General features: G+C 42.4%; 1 protein-coding gene across 2 annotated transcripts in view; it reads left to right on the top strand.

The window, feature by feature from the left end:
* Positions 1–21,726, top strand: part of KCNH1 (potassium voltage-gated channel subfamily H member 1) — a 408,422-nt gene that overhangs the window by 14,958 nt on the left and 371,738 nt on the right. For both annotated transcript variants that reach the window (XM_029229182.1, XM_029229181.1), the window contains exons 2-3: positions 14,761–14,884; positions 18,632–18,738. In XM_029229182.1, coding sequence (XP_029085015.1) covers positions 14,761–14,884; positions 18,632–18,738 — 231 coding nt within the window. The remainder of the gene's footprint in view (positions 1–14,760; positions 14,885–18,631; positions 18,739–21,726) is intronic.

Genomic DNA, 21,726 nt, shown 5'->3' with positions numbered 1-21,726 from the left:
ATATGAATTTGGAGGCAGGCTTAGTGCTTCAGGTGGGCCACTGGCTGATTGGAAGTTACACATTCTACCTGAAAAACCTGTGTATATGTGTACACACACACACACACACACACACACACACACACACACACACACACACACAAGATATGTATGTAAATGTCAAGAGCATATATCTTACCTGAATTTTATTGATTCCAAAGACAGATTTAGGCATTTTCTGTGTATATAAGTGGACACACCAATATGTGATTTATCGCTACTGTAGAATCCCTTGACAATACAGTACTTTTTTTTTTTTTTTTTTTTTCCGGTACGCGGGCCTTCCACTGCTGTGGCCTCTCCCGTTGCGGAGCACAGGCTCTGGACGCGCAGGCTCAGCGGCCATGGCTCACAGGCCCAGCCGCTCCGCGGCATGTGGGATCTTCCCGGACCGGGGCACGAACCCGTGTCCCCTGCATCGGCAGGCGGACTCTCTCAACCACTGCACCACCAGGGAAGCCCAGTACAGTACATTTTTACGTTAATACTGTACATCACATCCTGTCTCCAAATCCAAACAATTCCACTGAGCAAAAGCTGGATACAACACGGTTCACCTGAAATGTGAGTATCACGTCCCACTGAGTTGAGTTTAGAAGGTGTTTCTGCTATTTTTAAAGTGACCCAGGCTCTACAGAGTCCAGCGTTTGGAGAAGTGATATTTCAAGGTGAGGGCTGGTTGATTACTCCACATGGGTGTGAAGCTTGCCAGGTTGCAGAGGTGTCTTCTTATTCGTTCTTTGTTAACGAGCCCAATTACTTAGAGCATCAGATTTTATTACTGCCAGAAGCATGGAGATCTTCTAGTTTGCCCCCATCGAGACTCACAGAGCTGAAGTGACTAACCCACACAGCTAATCAGGGATAACACTGCCACTAGAACCCAACTTGTCATTGTCCCCATTGTTACTCTTTCACATGGTGCTCTGGGAGCCTAGGGAATAGCTGGGGAATGGTGGATTAATAAGGTGGCTCTTACCCCTCATTCTTCCACTGACTTTCTTTGTTGACTCGGTTCCTTGGTGCTTCTCCATGTCATCTCAGGGCCTTTTTCTTACTAGGTGGCCTCTGCTTGTCTCCATATGGCCTCTCCACTAGCTGGACTTTTCACATGGCAGCTCAGGGCTCCCAAGAGTACAGAAGCAGAAGCTGCTGGACCTTAATGCTTATGGGATTGGAATGACATCCATTCTACTGCAGTCTGTTGATTGGAGCATATCACAGACCCACCTAGTTTTAAGGGGACAACAGAAAAGTGTGAATGCAGGGAGGCACAGTTTATCGGGGGCTACCAGTATAATCTCAACTGTTCATAGTGATGCTTTTTTTAAAATAAATTAATTTTATTTATTTATTTTTGGCTCTGTTGGGTCTTCCTTGCTGAGCGCGGGCTTTCTCTAGTTGTGGCGAGCGGGGGCTACTCTTCATTGCAGTGTGGGCTTCTCATTGCGGTGGCTTCTCTTGTTGCGGAGCGTGGGCTCCAGGCGCGGGCTTCAGTGGTTGTGGCACACGGGCTCAGTAGTTGTGGCTTGTGGGCTCTAGAGAGCAGGCTCAGTAGTTGTGGCGCATGGGCTTAGTTGCTCTGCGGCATGTGGGATCTTCCCAGACCAGGGCTCGAACCTGTGTCCCCTGCATTGGCAGGTGGATTCTTAACCACTGCGCCACCATGGAAGTCCTATAGTGATGCTTTGACTGTACCAGCTACCATTGAGTCAAGGGCCTGAGACATGTAAGGGCTTGGTCTTTCTAAAAAACATTTTTTTAAGAAAGAAGAGAGAAAGTGAAAATGTCTGACAAAGCACTAGTAGTGTTCTAGAAGGGATTGTATTGTCTCTTTTTCTGTAGGAATTTTGTGAAGACTGTCACCAGTGTGATTCAGTAGTGCCAGGAGGCAGGAGAGCAGGTGCTCTCTCAGTACCCTTTGGAGTATTAGAGGTTTGCTCCTTGTTCATGTGTTAGAGCCCATTTTATCCTCATTGGAGACTGGCTGAAGGAGCCAGAAGAAGGTCAAAATACAGCATCAGCTTGTTTTACTGTTAAACTAGATTAGAGAACATAGCAGTGCTGTCTCCTTCCTCAAGCCTAGGCGTTGGCTTCTAGGCTGTGAGTTACTGACCTACGCCTAGGCCAAGAATCTGACGGCAGAGGGCTGGCAGGGCCTGTCGCAAGTAGGTTCTGAGTGTCATAAGGAGACAAGTAGCTCAAGCCCTCCCCTTCCTCTCCCACCACACTGGGGCTCAGGCTAGTTTGAGAGGCCAAGACACACAGAGTGGACACCTCTTGCTCTTGGTATGCCTACTGATAGCTTGATGACTCTACTTAGGGAGGTATAAGTGAGGGGGAGGGAGAAAGGGGTCGAAAGTATTCATTACAACATTTCTTTCTAGCGAAATGCCCAGGTGTGGAAGGATAAGTGTTGCCTTCATAAAAGCCCTTTACTAAAGTAGAGCTTTATAGAGTTACTGTATTCTGCCTAAACTAGAGTCCCAGAGTACTACCAAGGACTCTGAAGGCGTCTCAGAATTTGTGAGCTCTGGTTCTGCTGATTCTGTTAAAGATTATTGCAGAATGTCATACAGTTAAGAACATTGGCTTTGGCGTTTGTGATGGTTAATTTTATGCGTCAACTTAACTGGGCCATGGGATGCCCAGATATTTGGTTAAACATTATTGTGAGTGTTTCTGTGAGGGTGTTTTTAGATGAGTTTAGCATTTAAATGAGTAGACTGAGGAAAGCAGATTGCTCTCCCTAATGTGGGTGGGCCTCATCTAATCAGTTGAAGGCCCGAATAGAACAAAAGTCTGACCCACTCCCAAATAAGAGGGAATTCCTCCTGCCTTACTGCTTTTGAGCTGGGACATTGTTTTTTTTTTTCTTGCCTTTGGGTTTGAACTGAAACACTGGCTCTTCCTTGGTCTTGAGCCTGCCAGCTTTCAGACTGGAACTTATACCATCAGTTCTCTGGGTTCTCAGGCCTTCGGACTCGAACTGGAACTATACCGCTGGCTCTCTAGGGTCTCCAACTTGCCAACTATAGACTTTGGGACTTGTCAGCCTCCACATGCACCAATTCCTTATAGTAAATCTCTGTCTGTCTTTCTGTCTCTATCTCTCTCTCTATATATGTCTATATATATCTCCTAATGGTTCTGTTTCTCTGAGTAGCCTTGACTAATACAGTGTTAGATGTGAGACAGTACCTGCTCTATTAGATGTGTGATGTAGGAAAAGTTCCTTTGATTTTCTAAGCTCTCTTACAAGATCTATAAAAATGTGTTAATACTAGTGCCTGCCCACCTGATAGATGAGTATTAATACATGTGGTCTTGGTGGTGGTGATGCTGTCTTCATAGATGAAGAATGTTAGATATCCTAACATTTCTCAGTTTAAAATCTTCAAATCTCTGAGATCCAGATCTGGCCAATTCTTTTTGTTTGTTTTTGAGGTTTTTTTTTTGGCTGCGGCCTGTGGCTTGTGGGATTTTAGTTCCCTGACCAGGGATTGAACCTGGGCCCTCAGCAGTGAAAGCGTGGAGTCCTAACCACTGGACTGCCAGGGAATTCCCCAGATATGGCCAATTCTGATGCAGTCTTAGGAGATTACGTTATTTTTTTTGATATTTTGTCCATGCAGTGGGTTACTTTCCCAATTGTTTTGTTTGGCTTCAAAATAAGTTTTCATTTACTGAGCTTGGAAATAGTAAATAATCTGAGTCATTTATGGTTGGATGTGGAATGCACATCACTCCATTTGGCTAGAAGATCTGTGTCACTTCACTAGAGCCCTCTTAGTTGGCATTCTTAACCAGCAGGAATATAGCCAGCTGCCTGGAGGAATTAAGGAGCCTTGGCTCAACAAAGTTGCTGTCATGGAGTCCTTGCACCAGAATCTATGCACTTTTTTCAGGAGATTCCCACTTTCTGAGCCTGTTTATTCTTATGACAGATACACTTCTGGAGGAATGATGGCAAATTGACTCAGACCCACCTAGGTCCACTTCTTTATTTTATTTAACAGATCTTATCTCTCCCTCACAAGCTCCTACCCCACTGACCAGCAAGGAGAAATTAGTTAGTGGGGGGACTCTGAACCTCCCAGTTAGTATCTCAAGCTCTTCCAGTTTAGGTAGTCTTTTGGGGCAACTCGGTTTGTGTTCAGATGCCGATTCTACCCACCCCATATGCTTCTCTCCACATGGTATGTGTGGTGGAGGCAGGCACTTACGTCACCTCTGGGACCTCAGATCCCCAGATGCAAGGCCTTATTTTCCCCCACTATTTCTTTGGATCTCTGGCAATGGCCGCTGGTCGCTGGGTGACCAGTTGATCTGTGGGGCTCAAGTCTGCAGTTGGTGAACTTATGTTCTGTTCTTTGGATCGAACAGAACTTGGTGCTCTGCCCCAACTCAGCATATATTCTCTTTCTCTGTGTGTGTGTGTGTGTGTGTGTATGTGTATATGTAACTTGACCTAATCGAGGCTCTCACTGGCCCTGATAGTTTCCTGAACCCTCAAATTAATCTTAGGCGTGGGCAGTTTGACATGCAGCATTTGTCTACATGGTCACCCCACTCCACTCTGATAACCATCTGCTCAGGTAACTACAGCAGGAGTGGGACAGTTGGAACCTTCTGGATCCTTTCCAGACCCCATGGGAGCTGAGGGAGGCTCAGGAGTGCTGACAGGACCAGCACCTTTGAGTCACCAGTGTGGTGGTCTCTCCCACCCCTGAGTCTCAAATGGAGATCCAGACACAACATCTCCCCTCTCCTCCTCCTCTCCTGTCCTTCCTCCTCTTCTATCATTGTGTGGAAGGAGGACTGCTCTAGAAATAGATTGGCACACTAAATTTTAAGAAGTAAGAGGTGATAGTTTACAAGAGAGAGAAGAGACGAAACATTGGAGAGATAGACAGGAGAACCCAAGCATTTAGAGGAGGAACAATTCATTCCACCCACATCAATATTTCCTGGGGGCATCATTGTATATTACAAGGAAGAATCATAATATAGGATGACAATTTATCCCTCCCTCCCATCTTTTCCCTTTGGTTCCCATAAGTTTGTTTTCTATGTCTACGAGTCTGTTTTGGTTTTGTAAATAAGTTAATTTGTATCATATTTGAGATTCGACATATAAGTGATTTCATATGATATTTGTCTTTCTCTGTCTGACTCACTTCACTTAGTATGATCATCTCTAGGTCCATCCATGTTGCTGCAATGGCATTATTTCATTCCGTTTTTTTGTAACTGAGTAACATTCCTCTGTGTGTGTGTGTGTGTGTGTGTGTGTGTGTGTGTACACCACATCTTCTTTATCCATTCGTCTGTCAGTGGACACTTAGGTTGCTTCCGTGTCCTGGCTATTGTAAATAGTGCTGCTGTGAACATTGAGGTGCATGTATATATCCAGAGAAAACCCTAATTCAAAAGAGGGAATTCTTAGCCCTTCTATCGCATAGTGAGTAAGGAGTCTTGCTGTTTGGAAGCTATAATTTCTTGCTTGGGTTAGCAATGAAAGGAAACTCTTGGAATTTTATTCTATGATGAGAAATCCCCTAAGTGGGTGACCAATAGGCCGATGATTCTATTTCTACTGCACCTCCTGTTCTGTGTTTCCTTTCTAAAGTCAAAGAAAATGCTAGTGGACTTGGTTTTTCCCAGATAAGGCTGTAATATGCACCCCAGGAACATTGGCAATGCTTGAGGAACAATCAATACCTTTAAAAGATGACCAGAATACTTTTATGAGAAATTACAGTGATATCTGGAGCTTGAAATATATCCTGTTCTAATTTTTTTAGTAACTGAAAAATTTAAGCAATAAGTTAATCTTTTCTGATTCAATTCATTAAAAATTAAGAATATACTTATTTTTATCAAAGTAGTATATGTTCATGGTTAAAAATATCAAACTGAAAAGCTTATAAAGAAAAACAGCCATCCTATGCCTTGTCCTTTCACCCATCCTGCTCACCAGAGGCCACATTTTCTAATTTTAGCTGTTTCTTCTTATAGTTTCTGCCAGGTCTCTAAATAACATGCATTATAGCTATTTCCAGATTTATCAATTTTAGGTATTATCTGTTGACTTCTGTTAATTTATCTGAGCTTTTAGCTTACTTTATCTACTTCCTACCCTTCCTCCTAATATAATTATATTACTCCCTTATTGATTATCTTTGCAGCTTTAAGTGAAATATTTATACCTTTCTTTTTACTGTATCAGCTCTAGATACCATCTCATGATTGTTTTCTCTTCTCTCTCTAAGCTTATCATTTGTATTTTTGCAGTTTTAGAATTGATGTGGTTATTCAGATACTTATAGTTAAATATTCCATGCTTTGACATGTTTTTATTTTTGACATCTTTATTGCAGTATAATTGCTTTACAATGTTGTGTTAGTTTCTGCTGTATAACAAAGTGAATCAGCTATACGTATACATATATCACCATATACCCTCCCTCTTGCATCTCCCTCCCACCCTCCCTATCCCACCCCTCCAGGTGGTCACAAAGCACTGAGCTGATCTCCCTGTGCTATGCGGCTGCTTCCCACTAGCTATCTGTTTTACATTTGGTAGTGTATATATGTCCATGCCACTCCCTCACTTCATCGCATCTTACCCTTCCCCCTCCCTGTGTCCTCAAGTCCATTCTCTACGTCTGCATCTTTATTCCTGTCCTGCCCCTAGGTTCTTCAGAACCATTTTTTTTTTTTTAGATTCCATATATGTGTTAGCATACGGTATTTGTTTTTCTCTTTCTGACTTACTTCACTCTGTATGACAGACTCTAGGTCCATCCACCTCACTACAAATAACTCAATTTCGTTTCTTTTTATGGCTGAGTAATATTCCATTGTATATATGTGCCACATCTTCTTTATCCATTCATCTGTCGATGAACAGTTAGGTTGCTTCCATGTCCTGGCTACTGTAAATAGAGCTGCAGTGAACGTTGTGGTACATGACTCTTTTTGAATTATGGTTTTCTCAGGGTATATGCCCAGTAGTGGGATTGCTGGGTCGTATGGTAGTTCTATTTTTAGTTTCTTAAGGAACCTCTGTACTGCTCTCCATAGTGGCTGTATCAATTTACATTCCCACCAACAGTGCAAGAGGGTTCCCTTTTCTCCACACCCTCTCCAGCATTTATTGTTTCTAGATTTTTTGATGATGGCCATTCTGACTGGTGTGAGGTGATACCTCATTGCAGTTTTGATTTGCATTTTTCTAATGATTAGCGATCTAGAGCATTCTTTCATGTGTTTGTTGGCTATCTGTATATCTTCTTTGGAGAAATGTCCATTTAGGTCTTCTGCGCATTTTTGGATTGGGTTGTTTGTTGTTTTGATATTGAGCTTCATGAGCTGCTTGTAAATTTTGGAGATTAATTCTTTGTCAGTTGCTTCATTTGTCAGTTGCTTCAAAAATTCAAATATTTTCTCCCATTCTGAGGGTTGTCTTTTGATCTTTTTTATAGTTTCCTTTGCTATGCAAAAGCTTTTAAGTTTCATCAGGTCCATTTGTTTATTTATTTATTTATTTTATTATTATTATTTTTTGCTGTACGCGGGCCTCTCGCTGTTGTGGCCTCTCCTGTTGCGGAGCACAGGCTCTGGACGTGCAGGCCCCGTGGCCATGGCTCACGGGCCTACCCGCTCCGCGGCATGCAGGATCTTCCCGGACAGGGACACGAACCTGCATCCCCTGCATCGGCAAGCGGACTCTCAACCACTGCGCCACCAGGGAAGCCCCCTATTTTTGTTTTTATTTCCATTTCTCTAGGAGGTGGGTCAAAAAGGATCTTGCTGTGATTTATGTCATAGAGTGTTCTGCCTATGTTTTCCTCTGAGTTTCATAGTGTCTGGCCTTACATTTAGGTCTTTAATCCATTTTGAGTTAATTTTTGTGTATGGTGTTAGGGAGTGTTCTACTTTCATTCTTTTACATGTAGCTGTCCAGTTTTCCCAGCACCACTTATTGAAGAGACTGTCTTTTCTCCATTGTATATTCATGCCTCCTTTATCAAAAATAAGGTGACACTATGTGCGTGGGTTTATCTCTGGGCTTTCTATCCTGTTCCACTGATCTATATTTCTGTTTTTGTATCAGTACCATACTGTCTTGATTTGTAGTATAGTCTGAAGTCAGGGATCCTGATTCCTCCAGCTCCGTTTTTCTTTCTCAAGATTGCTTTGGCTATTCGGGGTCTTTTTTGTTTCCATACAAATTGTGAAATTTTTTGTTCTAGTTCTGTGAAAAATGCCATTGGTAATTTGATAGGGATTGCATTGAATCTGTAGATTGCTTTGGGTAGTATAGTCATTTTCACAATGTTGATTCTTCCAATCCAAGAATATGGTATATCTCTCCAGCAGTTTATATCATCTTTACTTTCTTTCATCAGTGTCTTACAGTTTTCTGCATACAGGTGTTTTGCCTCCTGAGGTAGGTTTATTCCTAGGTATTTTAATCTTTTTATTGCAATGGTAAATGGGACTGTTTCCTTAATTTCTCTTTCAGATTTTTCATCATTAGTGTATAGGAATGCCAGAGATTTCTGTGCATTAATTTTGTATCCTGCTACTTTACCAGATTCATTGATTAGCTCTAGTAGTTTTCTGGTAGCGTCTTTAGGATTCTCTATGTATAGTATCATGTCATCTGCAAACAGCGACAGCTTCTTTTTTTCCGATTTGTATTCCTTTTTTTTTTTTTTTGCGGTACGTGGGCCTCACTGCTGTGGCCTCTCCCGTTGCGGAGCACAGGCTCTGGACACGCAGGCTCAGCGGCCATGGCTCACGGGCCCAGCCGCTCCGCGGCATGTGGGATCTTCCCAGACCAGGGCACGAACCCGTGTCCCCTGCATCGGCAGGTGGACTCTCAACCACTGCACCACCAGGGAAGCCCTGTATTCCTTTTATTTCTTTTTCTTCTTTGATTGCTGTGGCTCAAACTTCCAAAACTATGTTGATTAATAGTGGTGAGAGTGGGCAGCCTTGTCTTGTTCCCGATCTTAGTGGAAATGGTTTCAGTTTTTCATCATTGAGAATGATGTTGGCTGTTGGTTTGTCATATATGGCCTCTATTATGTTGAGGTAAGTTCCCTCTGTGGCTACTTTCTGCAGGGTTTTTATCATAAATGGGTGTTGAATTTTGTCGAAAGCTTTTTCTGCATCTATTGAGATGATCATATGGTTTCTATTCTTCAATTTGTTAATATGGTGTATCACATTGATTGATTTGCGTATATTGAAGAATCCTTGCATTCCTGGAATAAACCCCACTTAACTATGGTGTATGATCCTTTTAATGTGCTGTTGGAATCTGTTTGCTAGTATTTTGTTGAGGATTTTTGCATCTATATTCATTAGTGGCAATGGCCTGTAGTTTTCTTTCTTTGTGGCATCTTTGTCTGGTTTTGGTGTCAGGGTGATGCTGGCCTTGTGGAATGAGTTTGGGAGTGTTCCTCCCTCTGCTATGTTTTGGAAGAGTTTGAGAAGGATAGGTGTTAGCTCTTCTCTAAATGTTTGATAGAATTTGCCTGTGAAGCCATCTGGTCCTGGGCTTTTGTTTGCTGGAAGATTTTTAATCACAGCTTCAATTTCAGTGCTTGTTATTGGTCTGTTTATATTTTCTATTTCTTCCTGGTTCAGTCTCAGAAGGTTGTGCTTTTCTAACAATTTCTCCATTTCTTCCATGTTGTCCATTTTACTGGCATAGAGTTGCTTGTAGTAATCTCTTATGAACCTTTGTATTTCTGCAGTGTCAGTTGTTACTTCTCCTTTTTCATTTCTAATTCTATTGATTTGAGTCTTCTCCCTTTTTTTCTTGATGAGTCTGGCTAATGGTTTATCAATTTTGTTTATGTTCTCAAAGAACCAGCTTTTAGTTTTATTGATCTTTGCTATTGTTTCCTTCATTTCTTTTTCATTTAATCCTGATCTGATCATTATGATTTCTTTTCTTCTGCTAAGTTGGGGTTTCTTTGTTCTTTCTCTAATTGCTTTAGGTGTGAGGTTAGGTTGTTTATTTGAGATGTTCTTGTTTCTGGAGGTAGGATTGTATTGCTATAAATTTCCCTTTTAGAACTGCTTTTGCTGCATCCCATAGGTTTTGGGTCGTCGTGTTTTCATTGTCATTTGTTTCTAGGTATTTTTTGATTTCCTCTTTGATTTCTTCAGTGATCTCTTGGTTATTATGTAGTATCTTGGTTAACCTCCATATATTTGTATTTTTTCCAGATTTTTTTCCTGTAATTGATATCTAGTCTCATAGCGTTGTGGTGGGAAAAGATACTTGATACAATGTCAATTTTATTAATTTTACCAAGGCTTGATTTGTGACCCAAGATATGTTCTATCCTGGAGAATGTTCCATGAGCACTTGAGAAGAAATTGTATTGTGTTGTTTTTGGATGGAATGTCCTATAAATATCAATTAAGTCCATGTTGTTTAATGTATCATTTAAAGCTTGTGTTTCCTTATTTACTTTCATTTTGGATGATCTGTCCATTTTGACTTGGTTGTAGAAATTGGAATTTAATAATGTGTTTACACGACAATGATGTGATATAGTATGATTTGGTTTCCCTTCCTGCACAGCTTTTGTTTTCTTTGATGTTTCTAGTTTTCTTTTCTGCCCCCCAAATTATATATGTTTACTAAACTTTTTTTTTAAATTTTAACATGCCTCAGTATCTTTTTTTTAAAAAAAATTTATTCATTCATTTATTTATTTATTTTTGGCTGCATTGGGTCTTCATTGCCGCGCGTGGGCTTTCTCTAGTTGCAGCGAGTGGGGGCTACTCTTCATTGTGGTGCACGGGCTTCTCATTGTGATGGCTTCTCTTTTTGTGGAGCATGGGCTCTAGGTGTGTGGCTTCAGTAGTTTTGGCACGCGGGCTTAGTAGTTGTGATTCATTGGCTCTAGAGTGCAGGCTCAGTAGTTGTGGCGCGTGGGCTTAATTGCTCTGCAGCATGTGGGTTCTTCCCAGACCAGGGCTCGAACCCGTGTCCCCTGTATTGGCAGCCAGATTCTTAGCCGCTGCGCTATGAGGGAAGTCTGCCTAAGCTTTTTATGTTATTCCAGATTATCAGGAATATCATTAACTCCTGACCTCCTTTATCTCTAAATAACTTGTCTTCTGGAACTTCTGTTCTCTGAAGCATTCCATATTGAATGTTTTCTATTAGCTTCCTTCCCTGCTTTCTATATTTGGAGCCAGTTTTTTTTCCTAGTTCCCATGTTGTCTTCTTTCATGTGTTACTCCCTCATTTTGCTGATACACATCCTCAAGTAACTTCCTAAGAAAGAATATATGGGAAATAAATTTCCCAGATCTTACCTGAAGATCATATCTGAAAATATTGTTATTCTACCCTCAGATTTGATTGTTTAATTTAAAAAAAATGTCTTCTGTCCTATTCTTGTGTTGTTCTTTCTGCTCTTCTTATTAGGATGCATGCTGTTTTTCTTGATTGATCTTCTGTGTCTTATTTTTTTATGTCTCTTTCTGTACTATACTCTGTGAGACTTTATTTTGTCTTCTAACATTTATGCTGAATTTTTAATTGTTACTTTGAATTTACAGGAGCTCTTATTTACTTGTTCATTTGTTCTCCTATGGGTCTTCCCCACCCCCACCCCCACCCAGCATCTTGTTTTTGTTTTATGGGTATAGTGTCACTTGAGTCTTTCTGAGGATACTAATTAGTATTTTTTTTTTAAGTTCTTCTTAAGAACTTAGAGAGTTAAACTGACTAGACTTCATATGAACTCAGGGATAATTCAGTGAATTTTGTACTTCTTTTAAGGCTTAGTTACTCAGTTCAAGAAACGTGAGTTTTTTCAGGGAGAGAAGACCAGCATGAAGGGTTAGCTTGTCTCCAGAATAAAGTCAGAGCTCCCTGATATTCAAGACCCTTTGCAGTCCAGTCTGCAGGCTCACCTCCCGCTCATTCGTCTTCCTGGCTGCCCTGTGTGTACACCAGTCTGCTCCGTGTCCTGTGCTGCCCGACCTTTGCTCCTGCTGGGTCCTCTGCCTGAAATTTTCTGTTCTTCCCACAGCCTCTTACGTTTGCCAGAGGCAGGCGTCGTATTTTCAGTTCTCTATCTATTTTTGTGTCATCTGTGACAGGTACACTTTAGGCATTGAAGATGTTTAAGTGAATTTTACTCATCCTTCCAGACGAGAGCAACTTCCACTGTGACCACTCAGAGACACAGTCCTTTACCTCCCTCGAACAGAGTTAAGCATTTCATGCCCTGTTTAGTTAGTTGTATGCAGGCCTCTTTGTTCTGGTAAGTTGCCGAAGGGCATGGACCATACCTTGTCAAGCTGGATATCCCAGGGTCTTGCATTGTGCTTGATATCCAATGGGAACTCGAAGTATTTGTGCATATATGGGGAGAGACAGAGGGAAGGACTGGCTGTGTATTTTTACTAAAGGCATATTTATAAGATTAGCAGGTTTGCAGATTCACTTCATGATGGTGCTGTTTTCTGTTCCTTTTCAGTATATCAAAGCATTCCCAAGAGTACATTAAGAGTAACTTACTGTATTACTCATCACAATAGATATGTACACAGATGCGCATCTTCAGCAAAGAGAAAGAAATTGAACAAATAAGTGATAGGCGCTCTCTAAATTTAGCCAGGGGTTAGAACTTTGAAGCTGTGCGTATTCATAAAATGAATCCCTCGAGTTGAAGTCCCTGCTCAGACTGACAGTCAGCGTAGCTTCCATTGCTAATAAATAAGTAAGTAAGCTCTTCTTTCATTTTAATTCTGCTACTTCCGACTGTGGAACCAATATTGTTGTTTTATCTGATGCTGAATCTCTGACCCTATGAGGCTCAGGTTGGCTGCAAGTGCCGTAGTCCATGAGGTCAGCAGTGCCCACATCACCACACCCAGGGGTTCTCAGTGAGGAGTCTTACTTCCAGTACACAGCTGAGCTCTGACAACTTGGAGTAAAAGGAAATTTTGAGTAGGAAATGAAGGAGCCACAGCACCCACCTTAGATTGGGGAGCCAGGCGTAGGATCCCAGGTGGCCCTGAAGGCATCTGCAGGCTGGGTGAGGGATGCAGCCATGCTCTCCCAGCAGGAAGGGGTGGATGAGCACCCCACCACCTGGTGACCACCTGCTAGTTCCCTCTCGTGTCCACTGTCAGAGGCTCAGGTGCGTGGGGTCCATCTGGCTGAGGTAAGGTCTCTCTTGGCGGGGTGGGGAGCCACTGCTACAGGCCCTTTAGCTGTCAGCTTTCCTGGTGGCCGAAACCACCAAGCAGAGACATCACCTTTCACCAAGATTGCTCACACTGGAAGGGGCTGCAGCAGACTGTGAGGGCACAGTGAGGTAGGGCCCATCCTTTTGGACCACCAGAAAGGAACAGGTATCCAGGTACGCTGTGTAGCTGGAGCACTGCAGAGAGTCTTCTCAAAGCTGGTGGCAGCTAAGCTGCCCACTCAAATCTAAGAGCTTTCGAATGTTTGCAAGTGTTAATAAACAAACCAAATGTCGGAAAAAAGAGTAGATTATGGTATTTAGCTATTCCTCCTGCCTCTCCTTCCTCTATTCCTTCCCACATAGATAGGAAAGGATGGTTGCCCATATTGTGCATAAACTGTAAATGCTGTACTAGAACAAAATTAACCTCCCAATTAAATGAGGACATTACATGTCACCATTATTCCACTCCACATAGTGTACATATATAAACAAAACCCCCTCCAGTTTACAACAAAAGAAGGGTCTGTATGTGTGTCCTTTCATTCCTTTTTTTGGTCGGAGGGAGGTGTGGAAGGGTGATTATTCTGTGGAGGGGAGAGAGCCAAGCCAAAATGATTATATTGAAGTTCTGGATGTTATTTGCTTAAGGTCTTGAAAAGAGAAGAGGGACACTTGATTTCCTGAGCACAAAAGGTATCGAAGACTTCTGATCTTTAAAAATGTGGAAAGTGGTGAGAACACGCTAAATAGCCCAACATATCTGGCTTACTTAATCCCCGCATCACAAGTGAATGGTGGGCCGGTGCTCCATGAAAGAGCTCTGAAATGTGCTTTCTGTGGCTCCATGATTTCAAAATCAGTAAGAAAGTTTTTGTCATTGCCAGCATCTTGATCAGGTTCTATGGAGCCCTAGCATTAGGAAGGTCTAAGTCACTTCTTTATGGAGAGGAAGGCTCTCTGGTGTGTGTATTCCAGGAGGCAACCTGCTGTCCCCTTGCCTTTCTAAGAAGGCCTTCTCCTCCAAGGAGCAGCAAATATTAATCAGGGTGAATAAGGCCAGTTTGTAGCTTCTGCCCAAAAGACTGACAGGGCCAAGATGCTGGATGGAGCCCAGAAGAAATTACTTTTGGATTCTCTCCGGCTCCACATTACCAGCATAATCTCACAGAGATGAAAAATTAGGAGTTGAGTATGTCTTATGGAAATCACTGGATTTCTGCTGAAAACGTTGGTTGGTTGGCTAAGCATGCTTCCTTTGGAGTACAGAAACCTCAGCATTTGCATTCCAAATATTCAGTTCTAAAGTTCTGTTCTTCTGTATTCCTCAGAGGGCCATTTTGGAGGGAAACAAAAATACCTGGATTGGTTATTATTTATGTCCTCATTGAATCTCAACTAATGTCTTGCCTCATATGCCCTTTTCTTTTCTCCTTCCCCTTCTTCTTCTTCTTCTTTTTTTTTTTTTTTTTAACAGATACTAATTTTGTGTTGGGGAATGCCCAGATAGTGGACTGGCCTATCGTGTACAGCAATGATGGATTTTGCAAGCTGTCTGGCTATCACAGGGCAGAAGTGATGCAAAAAAGCAGTACCTGCAGGTATTTATGTTTGGGGTTCTGTTCAACACTCTATCATGGTATCTTTTTGGAAAAAGAAACTGGCTTACTCAGCTTGGGAATTTCCTTTCATGCAGCGTTCATTCAGGAATATTTATTGCACGATCATCTCTAGTTCACACACTGTACTGGGAAAATCAAAGAAGATCTAAAACATAGTCCCTACAGCTAATGAATTTACAGTCAGTGAGATGGGAGAAAACCTAGAAAAACTCAGGAAAATCACTTTAACAATAAAATGTGAACTCAAAATTTTATGAGGGTTTAGATGGAAATTATGTGAAAGACGATTAAATGAAATCAAATGAAATGGATGATTTTAGATGATTAAATTAATTTTAAAACACGTATGGCCGCTTTTTAAGAATAAACAGCATGTTGGAGACAAGGGCCTTGTTCATAGGGCTTTTCATCAGAAAACGAGAAGAGAACCATGTCTTGCTGCCTTGCTGCTGTCACATCTCTCTCTGATCACTGACTCAAAGGCAGAAGCAAAGGGTGCTGTGCAGCTTGTGCATTTGACAGGGTTCCTAACCAAGCAGCGCCCTTGGGCCGTGGCACTAGGAAATCTCTTTTAGAGCATCTTCAAGGTGTCCTGCGGAGCGTGTGACCCGGACTCTGCGCTGCCCCAACAAGGTCTTGGCTCCAGAGCCTTTGGCGCCTCTCACTCCTCGCCTTCCTCAGAGTCTTCTGTCTTCAGTGGTGTTCGCATGCAGTGGAATCATTTTCCTAAACCTGCTACACCCAAAAGTGAACTCATCTCCAAAGGGTGGAAAAACCCATCTGACCCAGTCATAGTCTTTGGTTCTCAGAAGTTGCATTTTCTTGATATTAAATCAGCCAAGTAACTCATTTGGTGAAAAGTATTAAATGTTTTGAAAATATTATCATTTTCTTAAATTTTAGGTTTTTGGAACTGGGAAATGGAAAATTTAAGATTCCCTCAAAGGAGAGGGGTGGGATAGGGAGGGTGGGAGGGAGACGCAAGAGGGAGGAGATATGGGGATATACGTATATGTAGAGCTGATTCACTTTGTTATAAAGCAGAAACTAACACACCATTGTAAAGGAATTATACTCTAATAAAGGTGTTAAAAAAAAAGATTCCCTCAAAGGTTTAAAAATTATGACTCAAGTATTACGATAGAATTCTCTTATATTCTTGGTGTGCTGTTATCCTCTTGAGTATCTGTGTATCTGCATCTATGTCTCCATCTGTATGGGCACGTACGCAATCAGAACACACTGGGAGAGTGAGCTCGCTTTTTCGTGTGACTTGAGCAGCCTTTCCTTACCTTTCTTGCTTCTTATTGGCTATAATCAGACACTTTAAGAAAATCAGATAAGAGAACTGGATAATTTAGCCAACTTTCTTTTACGCGCAACTCTAAGAAACTTATTTAATTCCCTGAAGGTGTCCCTTCTCTAGAAGGAAAGTAAACGTGCCTTTGTGTTAGCCACATCCCTAATTGCTCAGGAGCCTTTTGGCTGATTTCTTGCATTGCAGGCATCTGAAATCTAATGTCCAGACAAAGGAAATGTACACCTACCACTAAACTACAACTTGAAAAAGTACATAAGAGTAAGGAAAGCTGGGCATAATTACGGCACTTCATTTATTTGAAGACTCCACTTTGCAGGGATTGGTTTTACCTTGTGAAGGAAATTGCCAACCTATACAACCATCACATAAGTCACTTATCTAGCAAATCCATTCAGAAAGGGAAAGTGGGAGGAAGCTAAAAAGGCCTTAGAGCAAAACCAGCTAAGTAAAATGGTTATAGAGCTTAAGTTTTTACCTCCTGGGAGAAAGAAATCCTCTTGTTCTCAGGCATGGCTAATTTAGCCTTGATCTATCCTTCTTTTTAAAGGTAATTCACCAAGCTCAATTATCTGTTTTCCTGGTTTATAGACAAAGAACACAGCCCCAGAGCAGAGTACTACATGAGATGGGCTCACGGGGAACCACAGATAATAGCATCTCTCGGTGGGCTGGGAAGGAACGTGATAACAAAAGTGACACGGAATTCATAAAGTCAATAGCTAGGGCACTTTTCTTGCAGGGTGCTGGAAAGTGGAAGCTCACAGTAAGCCCACGGCTGTTCCAGTATCAAGCTGAGCATGGCGCTTGACTTGGTGGTTCAGGAATTGTGCTTGATAACTTCTGAGGTTCTTGTTCTGAAATTCTGTGATTCTATGATTCAAGTCATCAAGAAAAAGCTAAATTGCACAGTTAGGTATGCGCAGTTTTAGAAGATGGGTTGTGTATTGTTTGGGAACCCACGCCGCTGCTTCTATACATGACATAAGCCTTGAGGGCTGAGCATGGCTGTCCTTCCTTGTTGGTGTCGTCTGAAGGCCTGGGGTGGGCAGGGGACATGCTTGGGGGGGGGGTCCATGGGCAGCCTTTGTTGGAGGACTGGCTTTTCCAGCCCCATTGAGGGATGGTTTCTCTCCTCTCACGTTTTGTTAGTGTCGCTCAGCCTAGTTGTTGGGAATGTTATCCCATTCCTAGAGGGAAAAACCTTGGTCTTCAGACCATATTCAGTGTGCGGACCCAAGAAAATGGACAGTCCCGGCAGTTTTCCTGCCTCTGCTGAGAGCCAGTATTAGTAGGCAGAAGCTTCTACTATCCAGAGGTTTTCTCTAATTTTTTTTCAGGATGCTTATTTACCCTGTTAGTTTACTTTTCTCCAAATTGTGAGGAGTGTGGAGAAGTATTAGAAAGAATTTGTAGAATTTTATCATCTGGATTTATTCAACCCAGAGCTCTTTTTTCTTTTTAAGTGGTGGGGTAGGAAAAAGAGCTGCACAGACAGTGGCTGAATCTTCTGTTTGCTGAATCTTCTTTTCTTTCCTTAGCTACAGTATGTCTTGATATTTAGAGCATCAAATTGCGCCCTTTTTCTTGTTTGGTGACTTTTTGTGTTTTTTTTCCCTATTCTTTTGTTTAATTTGTTAGGAATTAGAAGAGGAAAAATCTGTGGTCCAGATTTATTCTGCCGTCCTTCTCAGGACGTCTCTCAGAATTGTATTTCTAAAATGCAGATCTCGTTATGTAACTCTTTTGCCTGAAACCCTGCAGGGGCCCTCTCTGCATTGCTTTCGGGATAAAGTTTAAATGACTTCACCTGACCTGTAATGCCATGGTCTCCTCCATGATCTGGCCCTTGCTTACCTCTCCATATTACCTGTTGCTAATTTTCCCCTTACTGTCTACATTCCAGACATATGGAACTGAACCGTATTCAGGTTCCAGAATTAACCTTCCTCTCACCTCTGTGCCTTTGCACATGCTTATCTTTTGCATAGAATGTTCCTTTCCCTCCTTTTCTCAGCAGATTTCCACCTGCTCTTTAGATCTCTTGTTCTTGCCTCTGGGAAGCCTTTTCTGACCACTCAGACAGTGCTCTGTGCCTATTCTTAGTGTTGTAATTCCTCATGTGTTGGTCATACTGTTCTCTAATCTACTGTTTTCTGATCTACTGTTTTCTAGTGTGTCTCATTCGACTGTCAGTTTTGGGGGGACAGGGATGGAGTCTTGATTCCAGCTCAATCAGTAAATCGTTTTTGATTGAACAAATGTTTTCATTGTGTGTGTGTGTGTGTGTGTGTGTGTGTGTTCCACAGTGCAAAGCACAGTGCTGGGTGTAGAGCAGGTATTTAATAGATGCTTGTAGAATAGTAAATACTTGTTCATCTAACTTGGGCTGTTTGGTTGCTTTGCAGTTTTATGTACGGGGAGCTGACTGATAAAGACACCATTGAAAAGGTGCGGCAAACATTTGAGAACTATGAGATGAATTCCTTTGAAATTTTGATGTACAAGAAGAACAGTGAGTATTCAGACCATTCTGAACCATACCTTGATGTGCTTGGAAGAGTAAAATATCTCCTCTTTCTCTGTTGCTGTCTTAGGTTTTCTTTTCTCCCATCAGCTAAATGTTGTTCCTTGAAGCCAGTGTGTATGTTGGGGTAAATGGTATGGATTGATGAGTTACAGTTCTTCACATGAGCATTTGTACTTGTCACTAACCAATTAAGACTTCTTGATCTCTTTTCTGCCCAGAGTTAGTGTTTTTCCTATTGGTTTCCTTATGTTGAGTTGTTGGCCTAAGGCACTTGTAGACTTTAAGGCTTCTTAGGTGGGGAGGGAGGAGGTGGGTTAGAATCTCTGTCCAGTTCACATTTGTATCTATCTCCCTATAGCACTTAGCACAGTGGGTAACACCAGTAGATGCCCAATTAAGAGTTTCTAAATAAAATTTTGTTTCACTGGTGGCCCCAGTTTTCTGTCAGAGACAGTATTAATCAAATACTGTAATCACTGTTAGTCAAAATGTATTGTTAATTGGTATTTGTTTTGTGTATAATAACTTCCACAAATATATTAATGAAGAATCTAGGTCAATAGCTATACACAAGTATAGAACTTGCTTTCTCTTAGCACTTTCCTGTTGAATGGAGATTAATTGTATTGGAAGTATGGAAAGTGGGCTGTATGGAAACATAGCCATAGCAGGGCTGCAGAGGTGTTGAAGAGTGCTTTGTTTTTTAAATTTAATTTAATTTTTATTTGTTTTTTATTTTTGGCTGTGTTGGGTCTTCGTTGCCGTGTGCGGGCTTTTCTCTAGTTGCATCGAGTGGGGGCTACTCTTTGTTGCGGTGCAAGGGCTTCTCTGGCTTCTCTTGTTGCAGAGCATGGGCTCTAGGCACGCAGGCTTCAGTAGCTGTGGCACGCAGGCTTAGTAGTTGTGGCTTGCGGGCTTTAGAGCGCAGGCTCAGTAGTTGTGGCGCACGGGCTTAGTTGATCCACGGCATGTGGGATCTTCCCGAACCAGGGCTCGAACCCATGTCCTCTGCATTGGCAGGCAGATTCTTATCCACTGCGCCACCAGGGAAGCCCGAGTGCTTGGTTTTTAAAAACACTATTTGGTTGTAAGGAATCCTGTTCTTTATATGTAGGATTGAACTAAGTAGGTCATTGGTTCACTAGAACATTTCCAGAGTGGCCCAGGTGGCACGTTAGGATACGTGTTTATTTTGGTGGCATTCAGGATGATATGTTTTGCTCTGGAAAGCAGTGGGCACGTGTGGCTTTTATCTGGAAGGAGCTGGGACTTTTTTTCAGTCTGGAGTGTTGGTGCAGGCAACGGAGAGGACTCTTTACTTGGTGGCCAGTGCAGACGCTGAGCTGAGAGATTAGCTTTGGGTATCAGCAACTCTGAGAGGGTTGGTCCTGCACTTTCACACTAGAGTTGCTGCCTTGTTCCATTTCACCTCCTCAGCCAGTAGGTCTAGTTCCTACCTCGAGACCTACCCTAGTTCCTACCCTGAGACATTTTGCCAAATAGGCCTGAGAGGAATGAGGTGAAAGACTGTGACTGGCTCCGTGCCAGCCCTTCCTCTACAGGGGACACAACTCAAAGCAACAGCTGTTCCCAGGAGCACGCCAGCAGTGCCTTTGCATGGGAGGGGAGGGGTCTGCCCATGTGCCCAGAGCTAAGGGAGTGAGTTAAAGGTTTCCCACACTGGTAGCTTTGTGTCCTGAACAGTGTGGATTTCCCCACGTCACAGACTACTAGTCAGGTAGGCGTATCACAAAGATAATGCCTTGCGTTTATACTTTGCTTCAGAGTTTTCAAGCTTCATTAGACTATGCATTTAACTTGCTCAAAGTCAACTATACATGTTGGGCATAAAAGGAAGAGAGAGGGAAACGTAATTAAAACTGAATTAGTGATTCCACTTGCTATTCTCTTCAGTGGGCATGTAACCCAGAGTGAGTATGAGATGGCAGGGGGGAATCTGCTGTTCCCTCAGCTGCCTCGGGGGCTGAAGGCCTCGTACTGTGAGTATCTCATCGCACTGAGGGTGATTCTGGTACTTCCGGTTCTGTACGTTAGGTAGACATGGCCTAGGCATGGAAGCCAGTCAGTTCAACTGATGTTTTTACCAAAGAATCAGCATCTCTTCCCTCCCTGGAGGTTGTGGTGGGCTTATTGAGAGAGACGCATGCCAGTCTCCAGAGTGGCATGTCAGCCTGGGCATGGACTCTACTTCATGGGTGATGTGAAGGCATTCTCAACAGCAATTGTGGTCATATGCAACTTTTACCCTACCATTTGATTTTAGAAAATACACTCTGTGGAAGGTATGATGCCACTCTATTTAAAAATGTTGAGAGAGCCCTGTGAAGTAGTCATGGCTGACGTTACGTATCTCCATTGTATAACAAGGTAAATTCCTCACCCGAGGTCATGCAGAGCCAGGACCTGGTTTCCAGTGCTTGCCCCATGGCTGTTCTTTCCAAACGGGGTTGGTTTTAGTCGGGGCACAAGGCAGGGCCACCACATATGGTGGTGCAGGCTATACCCTGCATGGGGACAACCAGAAACCAGTTTGCTTGCTAGGTCCTCAGTGCACCCTGGCCTAGAATTGCATCTGTGCTGAGGGAGGAACTTCTCTTTCTAATTTACACAAGAATGTCCAGTGGGCTGGTAGGGGTTTCGTCCAAGGCTAAGCCTGTGCATAAAACATGAAGCAGACATGGATGCAGACAGTGTTGGTTTCTTCCTAGGAACCTGTTCACTGTCCCCAACTCCTCCAAATCTACCCTCACCTGAGGAATTTAGAAACTTTAAATTATTTTTTAAGCCTGGGTATTTTACAGTTGCACCAAATTCTATGTTTTTGTTAATGGCTTTTTACTGACCAACTACAGGCATACCTCAGAGATATTGTAGGTTTGGTTCCACAAATTTTTTGGTTTTCCAGTGCATGTAAAAGTTGTTATAGTGGTATACTGTAAACATAACTGTCTA

The sequence above is a fragment of the Monodon monoceros genome, unplaced genomic scaffold, assembly GCF_005190385.1.
Source record: "Monodon monoceros isolate NGI ecotype Baffin Bay Population unplaced genomic scaffold, NGI_Narwhal_1 Super_Scaffold_18, whole genome shotgun sequence".
Classification (NCBI taxonomy): domain Eukaryota; kingdom Metazoa; phylum Chordata; class Mammalia; order Artiodactyla; family Monodontidae; genus Monodon; species Monodon monoceros.
This window is presented reverse-complemented; position numbering and strand designations above follow the sequence as displayed.